Source organism: Primulina eburnea, chromosome 10 (genome assembly GCF_022965805.1).
Source record: "Primulina eburnea isolate SZY01 chromosome 10, ASM2296580v1, whole genome shotgun sequence".
Lineage (NCBI taxonomy): Eukaryota > Viridiplantae > Streptophyta > Magnoliopsida > Lamiales > Gesneriaceae > Primulina > Primulina eburnea.
Genome location: NC_133110.1, coordinates 29,275,873 through 29,298,714, shown reverse-complemented (window position 1 = coordinate 29,298,714; position 22,842 = coordinate 29,275,873). Strand labels below are relative to the sequence as shown.

Sequence of the window (22,842 nt, the reverse complement as noted above, 5' to 3'; positions counted from 1 at the left end):
CTGCTTATGTGAAGCAGGTAGTGGGAGATAAATTGGATAGTCGATACATTTTATGTTACTTTGTGGGATATCCAAGGAATTTTGTTGGATATTATTTCTATCATCCCAAAGAACAAAGGTGTTTGTTTCTAGGAATGCAATCTTTTCGGAAAAGGAATTTCTATTGGATAGAAAAGGGGAGATGATAGAACTAGAAGAGGTTCGAGAAACACCCACAATTATAGAACCCACACCCGAAGAGCCAAGAGAGGAGATACAAGCTCCTAGAAGATTCGAGAGAGTCTGGAGACCACCTATGAGGTATGGTCTTCTTCTTGAAGAGGACCATGATGAGCCTAACCATGGATGTGATCCAAGGACCTTCAAGAAAGCATTATCTGATGCCTATTCATCCAAGTGGCTTGAAGCAATAGAATCTGAGATGAATTCCATGCATTCGAACAAAGTGTGGAATCTCGTGGATCCACTTGAGGGAATTGTTCCCATAGGGTGTAAATGGATTTACAAGAGGAAACTCGGGGTGGATGGTAAGGTATTGACCTTCAAGGCGCGATTGGTGGCAAAAGTATATACTCATAGACAAGGAGTTTACTTTGAGGAAACATTTTCTCCCGTTGCAATGTTCAAGTCCATAAGGATTTTTCTAGCCATACCTGTATGGTATGACTATGAGATATGGCAGATGGATGTCAAGACAACCTTTCTTAATGGGGATATTAAGGAAGAGATTTACATGTCTCAACCTGAAGGGTTTACATCTATCGGAAGTGAGCATATGGTATGCAAACTTCAAAGATCTATTTATGGTCTAAAGCAGGCATCTAGGAGTTGGAACCTTAGATTCGAAAGTACAATCAAAGAGTTTGGTTTTATTAAGAATCCTGAGGACCATGTGTGTATAAGAAGGTCAGTGGGAGTGATGTGACATTCCTGGTGCTGTATGTTGATGACATTCTACTAATTGGGAATGATGTAGGAATGTTGCAATCAACTAAGATATGGTTAGCGAGTAAGTTCTCGATGCAGGACTTGGGTGAAGCATCTTTTGTATTGGGAATACAGATCTATAGAGATAGATCAAGAAGATTGCTTGGTCTCACCCAGTCCACATACATTGATACCATCGTGAAGCAGTTCTCGATGGATGAGTCCAAGAGAGAACTGTTAGAGTAGGTGCACGTCGAGCCAAGTGTTGGCCAAGTGTTCACAATGAAACTCTATGTATAAGCAATCTTTATTTTAATAATAATTGAAATTATTACTTTGGCACATCTTTATCTGTATACCCATGCTAGTTGCATAGATAAAGCCCTTGAATATACAAATAGTAGAAAGAATATGAGATGCTCATATGATGGGTATGCTCGAATAAGGACATGTTTAGTCCGAATCACATGGAGATGTGAACCCACGTCTAGTTGTATCAATGAACCATTGAGGGCCACACAAGTGCTAGCTTTCTAGATCACGTTGAGAAGTAAAATAGTTCAATGTGTTGAACGGCTTATAAAGGGGTTTATAAGCGTAAAGAAAATTAGAAGTATGACTTCTATAAAGGAGGAAATGGTTCAATGTGTTGAACGGCTTATAAATGAGTTTATAAGCGTAAAGGAAAAATAGAAGTATGACTTCTATGAGAGAAATGTAAATTTTGATTTATGGAAGTGTTCCAAAATTAAAATTTGGCCAAGAGAATAATGTATTTGAAAATTGTGATTTTCATAGACATTATTATGGACTAAATTAAATTAATTCAAGTGTTGAATTAATTAAACACTAGTGGACCTAGTAGAGTCCAAATAATTAAATTAATTCAAGTGTTGAATTAATTAAATTACATTGGGCCTTGTAGAGCCCAATTGGAAATAATTATTTAACTAGTGGACTTGATTAAATCAAGTAAGGATTAATTGGGCTCTAATGTGTTTGAGACAATTAAAATAAAAGTCCATGGGCCCTTGTAAGTTGTTACAAGCCCACATGCAAAACATGCTTGGGAGGTGAAAGGTTGGAGAATACTTTTGAATAAAAAATTGCAAGGCATGCAACCTTTTGGCTTTTGCTTTTTGCAACACCAAGACAAGAAAATTAATTCATTCTCCTTCCCTTCCAACACATGATGGCCGAAATATACACACACATTCTCTCCCATTTTTCTCTCAATCTTTGTTCTTCAATTTGTTGAGGAAACACTACACTTCTCTTTGAAAAATCCTCTTAATTTTCTAGTGCAAATTAAGAGGGGATTTACCTAGTTGGTGGTGGGCCTAATTTTGGAGTAAGGAGGAAGCTTGTAGATCTTTCTTGCCATACAAGAGCTTTGTTGTTCAACAACAAAGTTGGAGCCATCATCAACCTCAAGAGGTTGATAGGTAAAAATTTCTAAAACATTCTATGTATGACATTATGTGTTTTTCTTTGTATTTGCTACACACCTTGATGGTGGCCGAAGTTTTTGCTGAAAAATTTTAAATTTTAAACTTCCGTTGCGCTTTCAGTCACCGTAACCGATCTCCTTTCAAGTGGTATCAGAGCTAAGGTTACGATTTTGTGTAGCAACTACAAGATATTATGTTGAGATTGATTTCTAACCGCATGAGAACAAAGTTTTGCAACGATTCAAGGCCGGGTTTGGGGCGGTTTTTGGGCAGCAAGTTGCTGCCCATTTCGGGCAGCTTGGGCTGCCCGAAACCCCCATTTGTTATAAAAAAAAAATAATTTTTGGCATGTTGGCCGGAAAGTTGGCCAGAATCCGGCGACGGCGATGACGACTAGGGTTTCCAAAAGTGTTTTGGAATATCAAAGTGTCATGGGCCTTGAGTTGTTGGGCCATTAGATGGCTAACATGTTTGTGAATTTTAAATGGGCCAAAATATTTTTGGTGAAAAATGAGTTTTTGGGCCCTTAAGTTTAAAATTACAAAAGTTGCAAATATTTTCTCATGAAATAAATAATTTAAGTCGGACTTTAATTATTTATAGTAAATGGTGATTTACAAGAAATTCGGTTATAAATAAATTAATTTGAAAGTAGACAAAGGTGTTTGTATACTTTGTTAATTTAGTTTATAATCGTGGTGGTTAGTGATTGGATCAAGATATATAATATTGGATCAATTAATTATTGTGATAATTAATTGATGGTGTATGATATGGGATATTATGCATGAAGGATGATCAAAAGCCCAAGCCCAATTTGCTAGGTGTATGCTAGGATATTTTGTGTTGAATGATTGTAATAATTATCAAATTTAAAGTGGGCTTGGTTTATGGCCCGTTCCCACCCCATGAGATGTATCCCTATTTGCCATGGATATTTATTTGTAAATATTAGTATAGTGGATGATCAAGATTGGAAGATGGTGGCCATGATGATTATGAAGATCGAAGACATGTAAATATTGGAAGCTAATGTAATAGTTGCATTTGCATCCCGTGCATTTACCCTAGGATTGGACCTAGGCCCGTGTTTAGCTCACACGGGCCATTAGTATTGGGGCGATTGATCATCTTTGTTCGTTTACTGTTTATAATATATGTATGATATGTTATAAATAATGAGTATGTGCGTTATTATTATGATAATAACAAAGTTGCATGAATCCGGCAAACATACGATCAAACATGACGAGCTTTTAAAATAAAATTAATGATGAGACCTTTCAAAATTAAAAACCCTCATTTTGAATAATATTCAAAATTAATATCAAGCCCGAAAAGGGGAATTATAAATTTGTTTATAATTTCCATGTCTTCCATCGACAATGGGTGCATGATGAACGCTACCCGTACTCGGGGCTCGGCTCATATTATTGGGGAGCTTTGAGTGCCGGAAAGTTGTGACATCCATTGACATAGTGATGTGAACTACGTGGAACTCCCATGATTTCGGCTCATATTATTTGGGGAACTCATGGCGACCGTCCATTAAGGTTCAACATCGATGGGTAAGGCTTGACACGTAAAGATGAACGACGTCATATTATTGGGTCCTAATCAAACGTGAGACAAAAGTTTACGTAGAGGGTTGCATTGTGATGCAATAGGAAACTACCTTTTAGGAATCGTGATTGGCTGATATTATTCGGGATCATAATTCGCTAATTGGACCTTACGTACCTACTGAGGAAAGAGTTTCCCGTTTTCACTAGAGGGTAGTGAAAGATGTCAAAACAGTGGGAGCAAATATTTATGAAGTAAAAGTCCAAACTTCATATCTTACTAAATATTTAAAATAGTCATCAACATTTATTTGTTTTTACTTTTCAGTACAAATTGACAATGTCTTCGATGCGCAATCCGATATCAGTAATACTCGACAAACATATATTAACTGGACCTAATTACCTCACTTGGCTAAGAAACTTAAAAATCGTCTTGAATTCGGAGAGGGTAGCATATACACTGACTGAGTCGCCCCCTGTTGAGGATCCGACTGACTGCACTCCTGAGGAATTGCAGGCTTACAAGGAATGGTGTGACCATGACATGAAAGCCAGGTGTTATATGCTGACTTCTATGAATGATGAGCTGCAGAGGCGTTTTGAGGGTGCAAAGAGTGCTGCTGACATTCATTTTCATCTCAAAGAGCTCTTTGGTGAGCAAACACGACCTCTAAGGCATGCTACCGTCAAGGAGCTGATCACTTTGCGCATGGGAGATGGGGCCTCGGTCCATGAGCATGGCCTAAAGATGATCGGGCTCGTGGACAAGCTCGTTGGCATGGATTTGATCTTGCCTTCGGAGTTGACCACCGACGTGTTGCTCTTATCGCTGCCTAGCTCATTTAATCCTTTTGTGGTGAACTTCAACATGAACAAGATAGAACCGACCCTTGAGGAGTTGGTAAACATGCTTGTTACCTTTGAGTCCACTATCAAGAAAGAAAAGTCGGTTCTTTATGTGGGTTCTTCATCTGGTACGAAGATTGATCCACATGGGAATGGAAAGAAGCGTTCTTTCCAACGTCCCAAGAAGAACGTGCCCTTGTTGAGGCAATCTCCGAATCCCGTTGAGGCAGCCAGACCAGTTAAGGCTGACAGGACTGGTGATGTTTGTCATCACTGCAAGAAGCCTGGACATTGGAGGCGTAATTGCAAGGAATATCTAGCCCAGAAGAGTTCTGGAAACGGTATGTTCTAAATTGAAGTAAACATTTCATTTAACTCTACTTCTTGGGTATTGGATACCGGTAATGGCTCACATATCTGTAATGTGTTACAGGTGAGGGAAAGAAGTAGGAAGATTAGAGAAGGTGAGACCTTCTTGGGGATGGGCTATGGAGCAAGAGTTGCTGCCAAGACCTTAAGAAATGTTTACTTATTGTTGAACAATAGTTTTAAGTTTTTTTAAGAGATGTTTTGTTTGTACCTGTTTGGTGTAAAACATTGTTTCCATTTCTATTGTGATAAAGATGGATATTCTTGTTTATTTAGCAAAGGTGTTTGCAACATTTACAAGAATGAATGTTTAATTGGTACTTGAGAACTTGAAAACGATCTCTATAACTTAAAATTAAAAAATATTCTAGTAAATGTCTATTCAAAGGCATACACCATATGAGATATGGATGGGTAAGCCTCCTAAGTATTCTTATCTTAGAATATGGGAGTGCCCTGCTTATGAAGCAGGTAGTGGGAGATAAATTGGATAGTTGATCCATTTTATGTTACTTTGTGGGATATCCAAGGAATTCGGTTGGATATTATTTCTATCATCCTCAAGAAACAAAGGTGTTTGTTTCTAGGAATGCAACCTTTTTGGAAAAGGATTTTCTATTGGATAGAAAAAGGGAGATGATAGAACTCGAAGAGGTTCGAGAGACACCCACAATTATAGAACCCACACCCGAAGAGCCAAGAGAGGAGATACAAGCTCCTAGAAGATCCGAGAGAGTCTCGAGACCACCTATGAGGTATGGTCAGCTTCTTGAAGAAGGCCATGATGAGCCTAACCATGGATGTGATCCAAGGACCTTCAAGGAAGCGTTATCTGATGCCGATTCATCCAAGTGGCTTGAAGCAATGGAATCTGAGTTGAATTCCATGAATTCGAACCAAGTGTGGAATCTCGTGGATCCACCTGAGGGAATTGTTCCCATAGGGTGTAAATGGATTTACAAGAGGAAACTTGGGGCGGAAGGGAAGGTATTGACCTTCAAGGCGCGATTGGTGGCAAAAGGATATACTCAAATACAAGGAGTTGAATTTGAGGAAACCTTTTGACCGGTTGCAATGTTCAAGTCTATAAGGATATTGCCAGGCATAGCTGCATGGTATGACTATGAGATATGGCAGATGGATGTCAAGACAGTCTTTCTTAATGGGGTTTTAAGAAAGTGATTTACATGTCTCAACCTGAAAGGTTTACATCTATCGGAAGTGAGCATATGTTATGCAAACTTCAGAGATCTATTTATGGTCTAAAGCAGGCATCTGGGAGTTGGAACCTCAGATTCGATAGTACAATCAAAGAGTTTGATTTTACAAAAGAATCCTGAGGAACCCTGTGTATATAAGAAGGTCAGTGGGAGTGTTGTGACATTCCAGGTGTTTTATGTTGATGACATTCTAATCATTGGGAATGATGTAGGAATGTTGCAATCAACTAAGATATGGTTGGCGAGTAAGTTCTCGATGCAGGACTTGGGTGAAGCATCTTTTGTATTAGGAATACAGATCTATTGAGATAGATCGAAAAGATGGCTTGGTCTCACCCAGTCCACATACATTGATACCATCGTGAAGCGGTTCTCGATGGATGAGTCCATCTACCAATGTGTCATGGCGTGTCCCTATCCAAGTCTGTCTCCCAAGACTGATGCAGAGATAGTGGCGATGACACGCATTCCGTATGCTTCGGCAATTGGTAACATCATGTATGGGATGATATCTACACGTCCTGACGTGGCGTTTGCACTATGTGTAGTGAAAAGATATCAATCGAACCCTGGTCTTCCACACTGGATAGCTGTGAAAGACATTCTCAAGTAGTTGAGAAGGACCAATAAGTTGTTCTTGGTCTATGGGGTGGAGAACTGAAATTGGAAGGCTATACCGACTCTAGCTTCCAAAGCGATATCGATGACTCGAAGTCAACCTCTGGGTTTGTATTCTTGCTCAATGGTGCTGCTGTCTCTTGGAAGAGTTCCAAGCAAGACAATACTGTGGATTCCAGCACAGAGGCCGAATACATTGCTGCATCGGATGCAGCAAGGGAGGCTGTTTGGATAAGGAATTTCGTCCAAGAGTTGGGCGTCATTCCTAATGGAGTTGCTCCTGTCCCGGTGTTGTGTGACAACACGGGAGCTATAGCTCAAGCAAAGGAGCCTAGGTCTCATTAGAAGTCTAAACACGTATTGAGAAAGTACCACATCCTCGGAGAGATTGTGGAAAGAAGAGAAGTGTCTATTGACAAAGTCGGCTCCGCAGATTATGTTGTTGATCCACTAGCTAAGCCTTTACCTGGACCATTATTCGACAAGCATCGCGAATCAATGGGTTTGAAGTATATAGGTAGTTGGCTCTAGTGCAAGTGGGAGATTGTTAGAGTAGGTGCACGTCGAGCCAAGTGTTGGCCGAGTGTTCACAATGAAACTCTATGTATAAGCAATCTTTATTTTAATAATAATTGAAATTATTACTTTGGCACATCTTTATCTGTATACCCATGCTAGTTGCATAGATAAAGCCCTTGAATATACAAATAGTAGAAAGAATATGAGATGCTCATATGATGAGTATCATGAAACTCATATTTGGAATACTGTATATTCTAAACGGTTCCTAGTCGATTCAGCCGCCACTAAGAAGGATATAGGCCGCTCGAGTTCGAGACTAATATCTGCGATGTGAGTACCATGTTTCATTGGTAGGGGACATTGTGATGTCCGAGCATGCAGATAGGTGCTCCTGGTAGAGTGCACTGAACAACCCTCCATAAAAGGACTTTCCAAGTGGTTCTCACTTATCGAGTGGAAAAGTCCTGGTTTATGGTTGTACACCATTAGTCCTTATTACCCGGGACAACATTGAGACTCTATGTGCTAGAATTACACTTTGACTTATTTACCGACTCTCATGGGGTCATCAGGTGGCAAGGTTGGGTGTTCTGTCGAAACACATAGGAGTCGATGCATTGTAGTCGGGGATTCACCGCTTACCTTTGGGTATGGATATCCTATGTGTTATCATGTGTATGTATGTTGAAATCTCTGGCCAGAGTATGGTTGTAATTATGAAAGGGGTTTCATAGATTACACCATTGATGCAACTACGATATGACACATAGTATCGATTCATTGACAACTCTCGATAAACCAATGATTGTCGAATCGATCGGGATATATGAGTTGAAGAGACCATACTGTACGCTAACCATAATTGAATGGTTCTTGCAGGCACTATCATTTGATACCTAGGGAATCATGTAAGCGATGCTGCTAGGCGTTTAACATGATTGGTTGGGTACTATCAGACTTGAGTTCTGACGTTCTTGTTATCAAGGGGTTAATAAGTAAGAATGGAGCAATTGGGGTATGCTCGAATAAGGACATGTTTAGTCCGAATCACATGGAGATGTGAACCCACGGCTAGTTGTATCAATGAACCATTGAGGGCCACACAAGTGCTAGCTTTCTAGATCCCGTTGAGAAGTAAAATAGTTCAATGTGTTGAACGGCTTATATAGGGGTTTATAAGCGTAAAGAAAATTAGAAGTATGACTTCTATTAAGGAGAAAATAGTTCAATGTGTTGAACGGCTTATAAATGAGTTTATAAGCGTAAAGGAATAATAGAAGTATGACTACTATGAGAGAAATGTAAATTTTGATTTATAGAAGTGTTCCTAAATTAAAATTTGGCCAAGAGAATAATGTATTTGAAAATTGTGATTTTCATAGACATTATTATGGACTAAATTAAATTAATTCAAGTGTTGAATTAATTAAACACTAGTGGACCTAGTAGAGTCCAAATAATTAAATTAATTCAAGTGTTGAATTAATTAAATTACATTGGGCCTTGTAGAGCACAATTGGAAATAATTATTTAACTAGTGGACTTGAGTAAAATCAAGTAAGGATTAATTGGGCTCAAATGTGTTTGAGACAATTAAAATAAAAGTCCATGGGCCCTTGTAAGTTGTTACAAGCCCACATGCAAAGCATGCTTGGTAGGTGAAAGGTTGGAGAATACTTTTGAATAAAAAATTGCATGGCATGCAACCTTTTGGCTTTTGCTTTTTGCAACACCAAGACAAGAAAATTAATTCATTCTCTTTCCCTTCCAACACATGATGGCCGAAATACACACACACATTCTCTCCCATTTTTCTCTCAATCTTTGTTCTTCAATTTGTTGAGGAAACACTACACTTCTCTTTGAAAAATCCTCTTAATTTTCTATTGCAAATTAAGAGGGGATTTACCTAGTTGGTGGTGGGCCTAATTTTGGAGTAAGGAGGAAGCTTTTAGATCTTTCTTGCCATACAAGAGCTTTGTTGTTCAACAACAAAGTTGGAGCCATCATCAACCTCAAGAGGTTGATAGGTAAAAATTTCTAAAACACCCTATGTAAGACATTATGTGTTTTTCTTTGTATTTGCTACACACCTTGATGGTGGCCGAAATTTTTGCTTAAAAATTTTAAATTTTAAACTTCTGTTGCGCTTCCGGTCACCGTAACCGATCCCCTTTCAAGAACATCTACCAATGTGTCATGACGTGTCCCTATCCAAGTCTATGTCTCCCAAGACTGATGCACAGATACCGGCGATGACAAGCATTCCTTATGCATATGTCATTGGTAGCATCATGTATGGAATGTTATCTACACGTCCTGACGTGGCTTTCTCACTAAGTGTAGTGAGTAGATATCAATCGAACCCTGGTCTTCCACATTGGAAAGCTGTGAAAGATATCCTCAATTATTTGAGAAGGACCAATAAGTTATTCTTGATCTATGGGAGTGGAGAACTGAAATTGGAAGGCTATACCGACTCTAGCTTCCAAAGCGATATCGATGACTTGAAGTCAACCTCTGGGTTTGTATTCATGCTCAATCGTGCTGCTGTCTCTTGGAAGGGTTCCAAGCAAGACAGTACTACGGATTCCAGCACAGAGGCCGAATATATTGCTGCATCAGATGCAGCAAAGGAGGCTATTTGGATAAGGAATTTCATCCAAGAGTTGGGCGTCATTCCTAAAGATGTTGCTCCTATCCCGGTGTTTTGTGACAATACGGGAGCTATAGCTCAAGCAAATGAGCCAAGATCTCATCAGAAGTCCAAACATATATTAAGAAAGTACCACATTCTCCGAGAGATTGCGGAAAGAGGAGATGTCTCGATTGAAAAAGTCGGCTCCGTGGATAATGTTGCTGATCCACTAACTAAGCATTTACCTGGACCATTATTCGAGAAGCATCGCGAATCGATGGGTTTGAAGCATATGGGTAGTTGGCTCTAGTGCAAGTGGGAGATTGTTAGAGTAGGTGCACGTCGAGCGAAATGTTGACCGAGTGTTCACAATGAAACTCTATGTATAAACGATCTTTATTTTAATAATATTTGAAATTATTATTTTGGCACATCTTTATCTGTATACCCATGCTAGTTGCATAGATAAAGCCCTTGAATATACAAATAGTAGAAACAATATAAGATGCTCATATGATTAGTATCATGAAACTCATATTTGGAATACTGTAGATTCTAAACAGTTCCTAGTCGATTCAGCTGCCACTAAGAAAGATATAGGCCGCTCGAGTTCGAGACTAGTATCTGCGATGTGAGTACCATGTTTCATTGGTAGGGGACATTGTGATGTCCGAGTATGCAGATAGGTGCTCCTGGTAGAGTGCACTGAACAACCCTCCATAAAGGACTTTCCAAGTGGTTCTCACTTATCGAGTGGAAACGTCCTAGTTTATAGTTGTACATCATTGTCCTTATGACCCGGAACAACATTGAGACTCTATGTGCTAGCATTACACTTTGACTTGTTTACCGACTCTCATGGAGTCATCAGGTGGCAAGGTTGGGTGTTTTCTCGAAACATATAAGAGTCGATACATTGTAGTCGGGGATTTACCACTTACTTTCGGGGTATGGATATCCTATGTGATCTCATTTGTATGTAGTTTGAAATCTCTTATCAGAGTATGGTGGTAATTAAGAAAGGGGCTTCTTAGATTACACCATCGATGCAACTACGACATGACACATAGTATCGATTCATTTACAACTCTCGATATACCAATGGTTGTCGAATCGGTCGCGATATATGAGATGAAGGGCCGTACTGTACGCTAACCATAATTGAATGGCTCTTGCAGGCACTATCATTTTATACCTAGTGAATCATGTAAGCGATTCTGCTAGGAGTTTAACATGATTGGTTAGGTACTATCAAACTTGAGTTTTGACGTTCTTGTTATCAAGGATTTGATAATTAAGAATGGAGCAATTGGGGTATGCTCGTATATGGACATGTTTAGTCCGAATCACATGGAGATGTGAACCCACGGCTAGTTGTATCAATGAACCATTGAGGGTCACACAAGTGCTAACTTTTTAGATCCCGTTGAGAAGTAAAATAGTTCAATGTGTTGAACGGCTTATAAAAGAGTTTAAAAGCGTAAATAAAAATAGAAGTATGACTTTTATAAGGAGAATGTAACTTTTAATTTGAGGAAGTGTTCCTAAATTAAAAGTTGGCCAAACGAGTAATGTATTTGAAAATTGTGATTTTCATATACATTATTATGGACTAAATTAAATTAATTCAAGTGTTGAATTAATTAAACACTAGTGTACCTAGTAGAGTCCAAATAATTAAATTAATTCAAGTGTTGGATTAATTAAATAACATTGGGCCTTGTAGAGCTCAATTAGAAATAATTATTAAATTATTGGACTTGAGTTAAATCAAGTAAATGTTAAGTGGTTTCAAATATGTTTGAGATATTTAAATAAAAGTCCATGGAACTTATAATTGTTACAAGCCCAAGTAAAATGCATGCTTGGAAGGTGAAGGGTTGGAGACAACTTTTGAGTTAATGGTATGGCATGCACATGCAACCTTTTGACTCAACTTTTTCCACAACCTAGAAAAGTCTCCCCCTTCTCTCCTACACTCACCATGGCCGAAAGTTTATGCTTATTCTCCACCATTTTTGCTTCTTCAATTGTTCAAAAAGCACACACTTCTCAAAGAAAAATGCTCTAATTTTTCTAGTGCAAAATTAGAGTGGATCTACCTTGTTAGTAGTGGGCCTAATTTTGAAGAATGGAGTCCAAAAGAAAGCTGAAGCATGTAGATTGTCTACCATCAAGAGCTAAGTTGTTTACAACTTAGTTGGAGCCAAAACATCAATCCTTGTGATTGATAGGTAATTTTCTAAACACACTATGAATGTCATATTTTGTGTTTTTTATTTCCTACACATCCTAGTACATGAGGTGTTCGGTTTTCTTGCTTGTAAAATCGAATTTTTGAACTTTCATTGCGCTTTAGAACACCTAAAATCGTTCCTCTTTCAATGTTGTACTTGAAAGTCCCACCAGAGAGTATATTCACTACATGAATGGTGATGAATCAGAAAATGTGGTAACCCACTATCAATGTTTTACACGAGGATTTATATCAATGAATGTTGATGGAATAGATTAAAATAAACCGCCATGCATTCGTGAAGAATGTAATGGGTATTGGGTTGACAATAATTAGATGCAATCCTAAATGACTTGAACTAGCATAATAGGTTATATTCCCTTACTGTTCTGCATATTATATTTTCATGTAGAAAGAAAAATAAAGAACTGGGTACTAAAAAATTGTAAATGCTTGCAGGATGTCAAAGAATGAGAAGCCTAAACAGAATATTGCATATTCTGCCAATGACAATAGTTGTGGGGGCAAAACAGTTTTGGAATCTACAGAGACGGAAACAACAAGGTCATCTAGAGGTTGTACACGTTTGGATAGGCTTGTTAGGCAAAGGGTTAATGGAATCAGAAAGGATGTAAGGTTCAATAAATTGGGACAACCAATAGGAGAATTTGCAGGTGATATGCAAAGTTATATTGGAGTTCTTGTTCGAGAAAAGGTAAATATACGTTATTAGACTTGGAAAATGGTTCCAAATTATGTCAAAGATTTAATATGGGAATCGGTTAACGTAAGTTATAATGTTTCGACTATTTTAATTAGTTTTCATATGGTTATGTTATGTTTATTGTTATGGGTTAATATGACTTCTACAGCTGACGTACAACATTGATCAAAGCTAGAAGAAGGGATGTCTGAACTATGGAAATAACAAGTGGCGACAATTTACAGCTTTTCTCACTCAAAAGTTCATCCTTAGCAAGCGGGATAACACTGAGGATTTGAATGAACCACCTAATGGGTTTGGTATTACACGAGATGATTGGAGTTCATTTGTAATCAGTCGCTTGTCTGATGGCTTCATGGTAAGATTCTTAATTTGTTATTTTCAAATAAATAGACCATAACATATTATTTATATTGAAATTTGATATATGTGGTCAGTTTTCAATTAACTAGAAACTACGTGATGAACAAAAGAAGAGAAGAAAGAAAAACATATACCCCCATCGTATGTCTCGCAAAGGATATGAACGTTTTGCCGACTAAATAGTAAGTATGAGAAAGTGAGTTAATTCGGAAAGTTTACTAAATCCATGCTATGTGATTTTTAAATTTGTTGATATCATACATATTATTTGTAGGCAGTTGAGTTATGTGACGATGATGATATAAATCGAGCAATTATGTGGAAGAAATCAATAAGAAGGGTGAATATGAAGGTGATGAATTGAAATTGGCAATAGAAAAGATTGTAAGCAACCAATACATGAAAATGAGTAATTTTTATTCATTATAACTGTTTTTAGTAATTTTGATATTGTTCTTCTGTCATGACAGGATGGTTATGTGCAACAAAAAATCGAGGGTACGTTGCATTTTGAAGAGGGAAAAAATGATATCCTTACGAAAGCACTAGATTCACATGAACATTCTGGTCGTGTGAGAGGTGTTGGAGGTCATATCACTACAAAAATCTACTTTAATATTGGTAGAGTATGGAAGAGTCCTCTTGGTGATGACCATATAATCCTTAATCAAACAAAGGAGTTGATGGAGGCGAAGATATTAATCTCAGAACAAGATGCACGCATCGCAGAACAAAATGCACGCATATCAGATCAAGATGCACGCATATAGAGACTTGAAGAAATGTTCAAAAAGGGTGCAAGCAACTTTGACATTGAAGAAAAGGTAGTTGCTCAGTAAAGTTGCATCCCATGAGTGACGATAAAATCAAAAAGGTGTCTCGAACTATGCAACTTCGCATGATGATGACGTGAGAGCTTTGAGCAATGTTGAATTTTTGCAGGTAGCTGATTATTGTCCATGACTATGATTTGTATCAATTTATAACATGATTATTTGTCTTATAGGGTAAGCCGGTTGCATTGGCATTGCAATCTAGGACAAATATTGTTGCCTACGGTACAATTGTCCTTGTCATTGCGGATGATAAATTATTTCATGGTGTTCCATCACCCATGAGTTGCATGCATGTATCCATTGATAATGTTGTGGAGAAATTAGCACATTTGCCATTTCCAATTCCAAATGAATGTGATATTGTTGGTGATGCTATAGGAACACATGTAGCTTGGCCAATACACTTGGTAGTAATGCAAGATGAGATAAATGTCAATTTATATTTAAATTTAAAGTATCATAAAGAATACAATATTGCAGCTAACATGTGTACATTCGCAATGTTTAGAAGCTTCAAAGGAAGAAAAATGTCGACCACAAAAATAAAATTGGTTTGTCTTCAAGTGTGCCAAGATCTTTACATCTATTGTATTGTTATTGTAAACATGCTCTAATCGATGAACAAAATCTATCAATTCTTTTTTATCATGAATTATTTGACAAGGATTACGAACTACTTCTGCACGTTGAAGACATCATTCCTTTATATAGTTTGGATCCAATATCTGCCAATTGTATATTTGTGTACATGTGGTAAGTCTTCTTCTTTTGTTTGTTGACCACTTAAGCTGTATAAACTTAATTAATCTAGCAAATTCACATTATTCTGTTGGAAATTGTAGGCATCTGTATAAAAAGATGAAAAAAAAAGGATAACAAGACCGACAACTTTAGATTTGTGAATCCACACACGATCCCATACATGCCATATGTGACCAAACTTGACAAAAACGGTAAAATCGAACACTTGAATGAAAGAGCAAGTGTTTTGGCCGAAAGACTGAGTGGTGCATCAAGAAATCAACTAGTTTTAGTACCACATAATGTTGGGTGAGTCAAAATTACAATATCAAATTTAATTTATTTTCTCGACATTTTATAGAATTGTATGCACTATTTATTTGTTCTGTGCGTAGTTACCATTGGATTTTCACAGTCATCGATTCTTACAAGGAGATGGTTTATTTGTTTGATTCACTTAGTCATCGAAACCGTTACGATGACTAAAAATATGTGGTGGATATGTAAGTTAATATTTTGTTTTTATGTCAACTTTAATTTAGTGAATAAAACACTCATATATTGACTGTTACTGATGTATGCAGGAGTGTAAGATTGTTTAATTCAAACAAGGAAAGGAAAGGGAAAAAACAAGCTATATGGGAAGTAGTAAAGGTGTAATAGCCGAGCCTGGTGAACGGTACGGTTTAAGTTTTCGTATGTTATGGATTTATTGATTAAGTTTAAGTTTAGTTGTGATGTTAAGAGTTGTGATTATGGGCCATAGTATTGTTGGTTATTATTGTCTTGAGGTGTGGTTGATATTGTTAGTTGATGGTAGTTGCGTCGTTTCAGTGTTTTGGTTCGATTTTAGTTGCCTTAGATTTTGTCTTGGCCGTGACCAGACCGCACCCGCACTCATGGTAAGGACCGCACCCGCGGTCGTAATTCTTGGATTTTGGTGTTTTTCCCGTAGCGACACCGCACCCGCGGTATAGAGGACACCGCACCCGCGGTGATTGCAGGACCGCACCCGCGGTCGTCGTTTTCCAGAATTTTGTGGAGTTGCTGTGAGCTTACCGCACCCGCGGTACAAGAGTAACGCACCCGCGGTCGCCCATTTCGGGTTACTGTTCGAGATTTTAAGTGGGTAGTTGACTTCACTTTACTCATTCTTTCCTCTTTCATTTCGACTTTTCTCTCTAGAGATTAGGGTTTCTTCATTTTCTTTCACTTCCTATCTTTGATTCAAGCTTCTAGTTGGTGATTTGAGTTGAGATCGAAGTTCTTCTTGGTGCTAGGAAGCTAAGGTAAGCTTTTGGTGTTGTTATTTCTTGGTTTTCGAGGAGAGAAGATATGGGTTTGTTGTATTTGTTGGATTTATGGATTAATTGGCATGGGTTCTTGATTATTGAGTTGATGATGGTGTTATTTATGGATTATTGTTGTAGGATTTCAACCAAGGAGTTAGATTCAAGGTGTTCTAGTGGGTTGTAAGTGGAATTTCATCTCTTGTGCTCACATGATATTATATGTATTGTGTTTGAAAGGTTTTAATGCGTTATTCCCTTCATTTGATTCATTATTATGTATTGATACCTTTGTGGTATATTGTGGAGGCAATTGATGTCTCAATATTGAAAAGGGAATACAAAAGAGTAAGTGATTGCAAAGTGTTTGTTTAAATGCCATAGAGAGAGTTTCAAATGTTTTACTGGATTGATAGATACATAGGTAGAGATTGCATGCAATTAGTTGATCAACGACCATAGGCTTATATCCCTCAGAGTTGTCGATTTATATCGAGGGTATACGAGCAACCACAGACAGAGTTACTATTGGTATCAATCTGTGGGGACCCGGACGCTAATTCATTCCTTAATCGTCTTTAGGAATAATTGAAACAATTATAATAAACAGGGTCTAAATTTTTTTTTTTTTGTTTTTAAAATACACAGCGGAAACATAATGTAATTAAATTCAAATTACATATTAAATATCACATACAACTATTGTATGATCTACAATAATCCAACTAGGTTCAACTACAAGTCCGTGCTGAATCCTACATTGCTTCAAGGCCCGGATCTCCACGCTATCTAGTCCAGCCTCGTTCTCGTCCTGACCCCGCTTCTATCCCACCTGTTGTCATGCACACATACAAACAAGACAACAGCCGGATAACTCCGGTGAGATATAAATATCCCAGTATAAATCATGTATACATTCAATCATATAAACAATATAAAAGCATATAACAGACAATTATCTCATATATCAAAATCATGATATAAATCAATAACAAGAATAAATCATATTCTAAACATGTACCCTGATCCGGAACCTAAATCAATATCAATAATAGATCCTATTCTAAACATGTACCAATATCAGGAACATAAATAGACATGCACCATATTCAGGAACATAAATCAGTATTAATCAATACAATAAGATATAACTGTCACTCAATCCAGTGACTCTACATTTTAGACTAGACTCAATCCTAGCCTATGGATCCCGGTTTCCAGACATTGGCATTTCATATCGACCAACAGTAATAGAAAAGACTCCAGTTCTATCCACGTCGATATAGTATCGATCACCAGTAATAGAGAAGCTCTGTTTCTATCCACACCAGTATAGTATCGATCAACAGTAATAGAAGAAACTCCGATTCTATCCACATCGATATAACATCAATCAACAGTAATAGAAGAAGTTATAATTCTATCCACATCGATACAATACTGATCATTAGTAATAGAAGGAGCTCTAATCCTATCCACATCGATAGCCAATTATCTAGTAACAGACTATGGCACTTCCGCCAATACAATATCTTATGACATCGTGCAATGTGCCCGTGGTGATCCCACCACTATCAGGCACTTCTGTCATAAGACTATTCGTCTAACACCTGTCATCTATATCTCAAGAGAACAAGTATATCAATCAATTCATTGCAAATGTCAATGCAATAAATAAAGTATGTGATTTAGGGAAACTCGAGCCAAACCGTACTCGAGTTGTGCAATCCTAACTCCACATTAATTTATACCTTTATCTCCTCGCTCAAAAGAAGAAGAAGAATTCCCGACTCTATCTCGGTCCATTCTCAATCTGGTAATAACAATACCGAACAGATGTAATATCAATAAACAACTCAAGTCAATACCTGTTCTGATCAATACTCAAATCAACACATAATCTGATCAATGTCAATCAATTGATGTTTCGACGACATAACAATACAATCTGAATACCCCGTTAATCTGAACATCACAAATATAATACTGAACTCATAATCTGTGCCCACATAATTCATACTCTGAATATTAACACAATTCTGATATAGAATCTCAGTCAATAACTTTCAAAAATCATAACAATTACAGAAACGGTCTGTTCTTTAATCTGACTTCAATCCTATAATGTCTACGGTAGCAGAAACACCATATCTGAATGATATTCAAATCTGACAATATCATAAACTCAAATCTTGTTTAAACGTAACAAAACTTACGTCCAATTGTAGTCTGCGTTGATAGGAACACAGCACTAAAGTCGGATTCAAAATCAGATAGACGGTTCGCTCATAAATCGATTTCGAAATGGCCGAACAAAGCTTTCCCTAACCTTTTCGATTTTCTTCTGCCAAAATCTGAAGGTTTGCATGTGTATATATATATATATATATATACATCCACGACATGCAAGAGAGCAAGTGGCATCGTGCATGTTCAGCACGTTTCGCGCATATGCGCCAACAATGTCGCGCATATGCGCCGGTAGCTCACACCAGCATTTTGCCAACTCGCGCATATGCGCCATTTATGTCGCGCATATGCGCCAATCATTCTGCCTAACCCGCGCATATGCGCCATTTAAGTCGCGCATATGCGCCAAACCTTCTGGACCTTCCGCGCATATGCGCCACTAATCTCGTGCATATGCCCAAGGCTTCAGGAGGTGTCGCGCATATGCGCGCATGTCTTCGCGCATGTGCGCCAACCTTACTGTGATTCTCGCGCATGTGCCCCAATCTTGATCGCGCATGTGCGCCAACACATAAATTTGCACACATAATTTACACCTTTCTTATGTGTTCTAGTCCGATCCGTTCCGTCTATAATTATCTCAATTACTTCAATAATCATTCCAGATTAATTATCAATTATGGTAATCATACTCAATTCATTTCAGATTACGGTAATTAAATTCTCGGGCATTACATTTCTCCCCCTCTTAGATCTGAGTTCGTCCTCGAACTCACAAGCAATCAATCCAAATTTATCAGAAAAAAATGTATAACAGAGTTTAACATCCAAACTCATCTCACCAATATCATTCTGTGGTGTCTTTCTTTGGTCAATCTCTGATTCTAATCTGAACTCAAAATTCAAGAATTATAATATCATAATCCTTTTTCAACTCGTTCTAGCCGAATCAATCCCGCATTACTGGCTATACAACATCCGTATATGCCAATCTGCAGTCTATAACCATACAATCCCACCTGTAGTTGTTATCCCATCGGTTTATCCCAATCTAGGACATAATCAATCTTCATCTTCCAATACCAATCGTCATCATCCGACATTGGTTTCTTAAATCTGTCCATTCTGAACTATCTCAATAACTATTGTCATACAGTAAGTCACACAATGACAATAATCTATATAAACTAGTACTAACATCCAGTACTAAAGCTCTACAAATATCTGTCAATATCTGGTAACTACACCCTGACTATCTGTCAATCTTTCTGATTATCTGCCAATCTGTAATAAATTTGCACAAGAGAGCTTATGATATAGTCTATCACAAGTACAACTCCATCAAAATCACAATCTGATATCATCTAATTCAATATTCTAATCCATCTAATCAAACCGAAAGGCATGACAATAAATTCGTAATGTCCATACCTGGTTCTAAATGCTGTCTTCGGTATGTCTATATCTCGAACTCGGAGCTGATGATATCCAGATCGCAAATCAATCTTAGAATACACAGAGGATCCTTGCAACTGATCAAATAGGTCATCGATCCTAGGCAAAGGATATTTATTCTTGATCGTTGCCTTGTTCAGCTGCCGGTAGTCTATACACAATCGCATCGAACCATCTTTCTTTCGCACGAACAGCACCGGAGCGCCCCAAGGAGATACACTAGGTCTGATATATCCCTTGGCCAGAAGATCTTCTAATTGTGCTTTTAATTCTTTTAGTTCGATGGGTGCCATCCTATACGGAGCTCTCGAAATAGGGACGGTACCTGGTGTAAGATCAATACTGAAGTCTACCTCACGAACCGGAGGTAATCCTGGGATTTCATCTGGAAAAATATCTGGAAATTCCCACACTACTGGTATATCTGCCAATGTCGGGCTCGACTTCTGCATATCTACAGCATAAATAAAGAAACCATCTGCTCCTATTTGCAAAAATCTGTTCATAGTTAGAGCCGAAATCAAGGGAATCCGAGATCTGGAACCCTTCCCGTAGAATTTCCACTCGTCTGTCATCTCGGGTCTGAATCTGACAATCTTGTGGAAACAATCCACGGTAGCTCTGTACTTTGTTAGCATGTCAATACCGACTATACAATCAAAATCAGCCAGACCCAACACTATACACTCTAGGTCAATTTCATGCCCCTCAAACTGCAGAATGCAATGTCTAACCGTAGTTACAGATATCAATCCACTTCCCAACGGAGAATTAATAGACACAACATCTAGCAAAGACTCAACAGGAAAGAATGCAACAATGCAAATCGCTCTGAAATGAATGTATGCGATGCACCTGTATCTATCAAGATATAAGCAGGATAACCATAAAGAGAGCAGTTACCTGCTATAACATCATCTGGTGCATCTTGTGCTTGCTCTTCTGTCAATGCAAACACTTGAGCCTGTTGCCTCGGGGGTTGAGTCACTGTCTGACTACCACAACCTCTGGGTTGAGTCGGTGCTGGTGGAGGTTGAAAAGAGTGAACCGATGATGCCTGCCGCTCAAACTGAGGTACTGGCCCGGGTGCTCGTCCACTTTGGGCTGGCTGTACACTCCTCTGTGGGCAGACTTTGGCAAAATGCCCCGGTTGCCTACAAATGTTGCATCGGCCTGTAACTCCTTGGCACTGTTCAGTCGCATGCCTACCTCCACAAGAATTACAGTAAACACCTGAAGTCCTTGAACTTTGATCAAACCCAGTCTGTCTTGATCCGCTGGAGCTGGACGAACTGCTCCCAGGTCGCTTAAACTGTTTCCCCTTCGCCTTCAGCTGTTCCTTTTTGCCACTGCTACTACCGCCACTATCAAATCTTGGAGGAGGAGGTTGGGATGGAGGTGGTGGCGGTCTCGGACTCGGTGCAACATACGGAGCACTCCGTTGCCTAAGCAATCCTGCTTCAGCTCCTTGGGCACGATTCAATGCATCCGAGAAATTATCGGGTCTCCCAGTATTGACCAACGTAAAGATATCTGGATTCAGGCCATTTATAAACTGATCTGCCATGGCCTCATCATTTCCTGAAACATGGGGTGCAAAACGAAGCAAAGAGGAAAATTTGGCGACGTACTCCTCAATGTTTAATTGCCCTTGCCTTAGATTGGCAAATTCTGCACCTTTATCCTTGCGATAGGATATGGGAAAGAAACGCTGATAGAACTCCGTCTTGAATACTTTCCAAGTAATATCGGTACCCCGCTGTTCTAAAGCTCTCCTAATGTTCAACCACCAATTCTTGGCTATATCTTGCAATTGATGGCCAATTAGCTTTATTCTCTTCTCGTCACTGTACTCCAAAGAGTCGAATAGCATTTCAATGTCCTCAAGCCAACTTTCGCACTCGATGGCATTCTCGGTACCTTTTAATGTGGGAGGTCGAAAGGATTGGAATCGCTTCAGCAACGTCTCCATAGGGGTCGCTGTAACATCCATAGGATCTCCGGATGTGCTCCCCTGTTCTGGCGCTGCTGGTCGTAGAGGTACTGCTGCTCTTCTAGGTGGCATATCTAATAATCCAAAAGATTAGTATACAATATATACAACTGTCTCAGCCATCCTCTAGTCAGTTACCTCTGATCTAGAATCAGTTCTGATTCAGTTTATCACATGCTGAAAGAAATCAAACACAAACAACATGTAATAGGAAAGCAATAATCATGCTAGCACATCATAAGCAAGGAAGAAGACTCGATCTACCCCGCTCATTCTATCCTATCTCAGTCTAAAGGAACTCTCTGCTCTGATACCACCTGTTGTGGGGACCCGGGCTCTAATTCCTTTTCTTGGGATTAAATGGATTGTTATTAAAAACGTGGGTCAAATTTTTTTTTGCTTTTTACAATAAATCAAATGTAACTAAACAAACATAATTCTTAGTTTAACTTACAATATAAACATGAAGTACAAGTCTTGTTCTTACAACTAGTGTTCAATGCCATCTATAAACAAACGGTAGTACAAGTCTAACAAAAGAACCACTAGTCCTCTGCTGCGCCCGAGATCACCACGCTATCACGATCATCTCTGTTTCGACCCAGATCCTGCCCCACCTGTTGTTATGCACACATACAGACATAACAACAGCCGGAAAACCGGTGAGAACAAATCCCAGTATAAACATGTAACATGCATATAAACAACCAAACATGAAACATGCTTATATGAATGTCATTCATATAAAATCTTGCAATGCGAATCTAATCATGTCTAGACTCGACTCGACTAGAACTCTAGGGATCCCGTTGTGAATAAGACGTCACTGGCTGTCACCTACCCTACCAATCGAGGTGCT

General features: G+C 38.5%; 1 protein-coding gene across 2 annotated transcripts in view; it reads left to right on the top strand.

The window, feature by feature from the left end:
* The first annotated feature begins 14,457 nt into the window (after positions 1-14,457).
* Positions 14,458-22,842, top strand: part of LOC140803886 (uncharacterized) — a 34,428-nt gene continuing 26,043 nt past the window's right edge. The window contains exons 1-3 of one of the 2 annotated variants that reach the window (XR_012111972.1): positions 14,458-15,068; positions 15,158-15,551; positions 15,641-15,710. Coding sequence is in view for 1 of the 2 variants with exons in the window: in XM_073159732.1 (XP_073015833.1) it covers positions 15,238-15,365; positions 15,641-15,710 (198 nt within the window). In the remaining variant the exon portion in view is untranslated. The remainder of the gene's footprint in view (positions 15,069-15,157; positions 15,552-15,640; positions 15,711-22,842) is intronic. The other variant, XM_073159732.1, reaches the window with a different exon arrangement.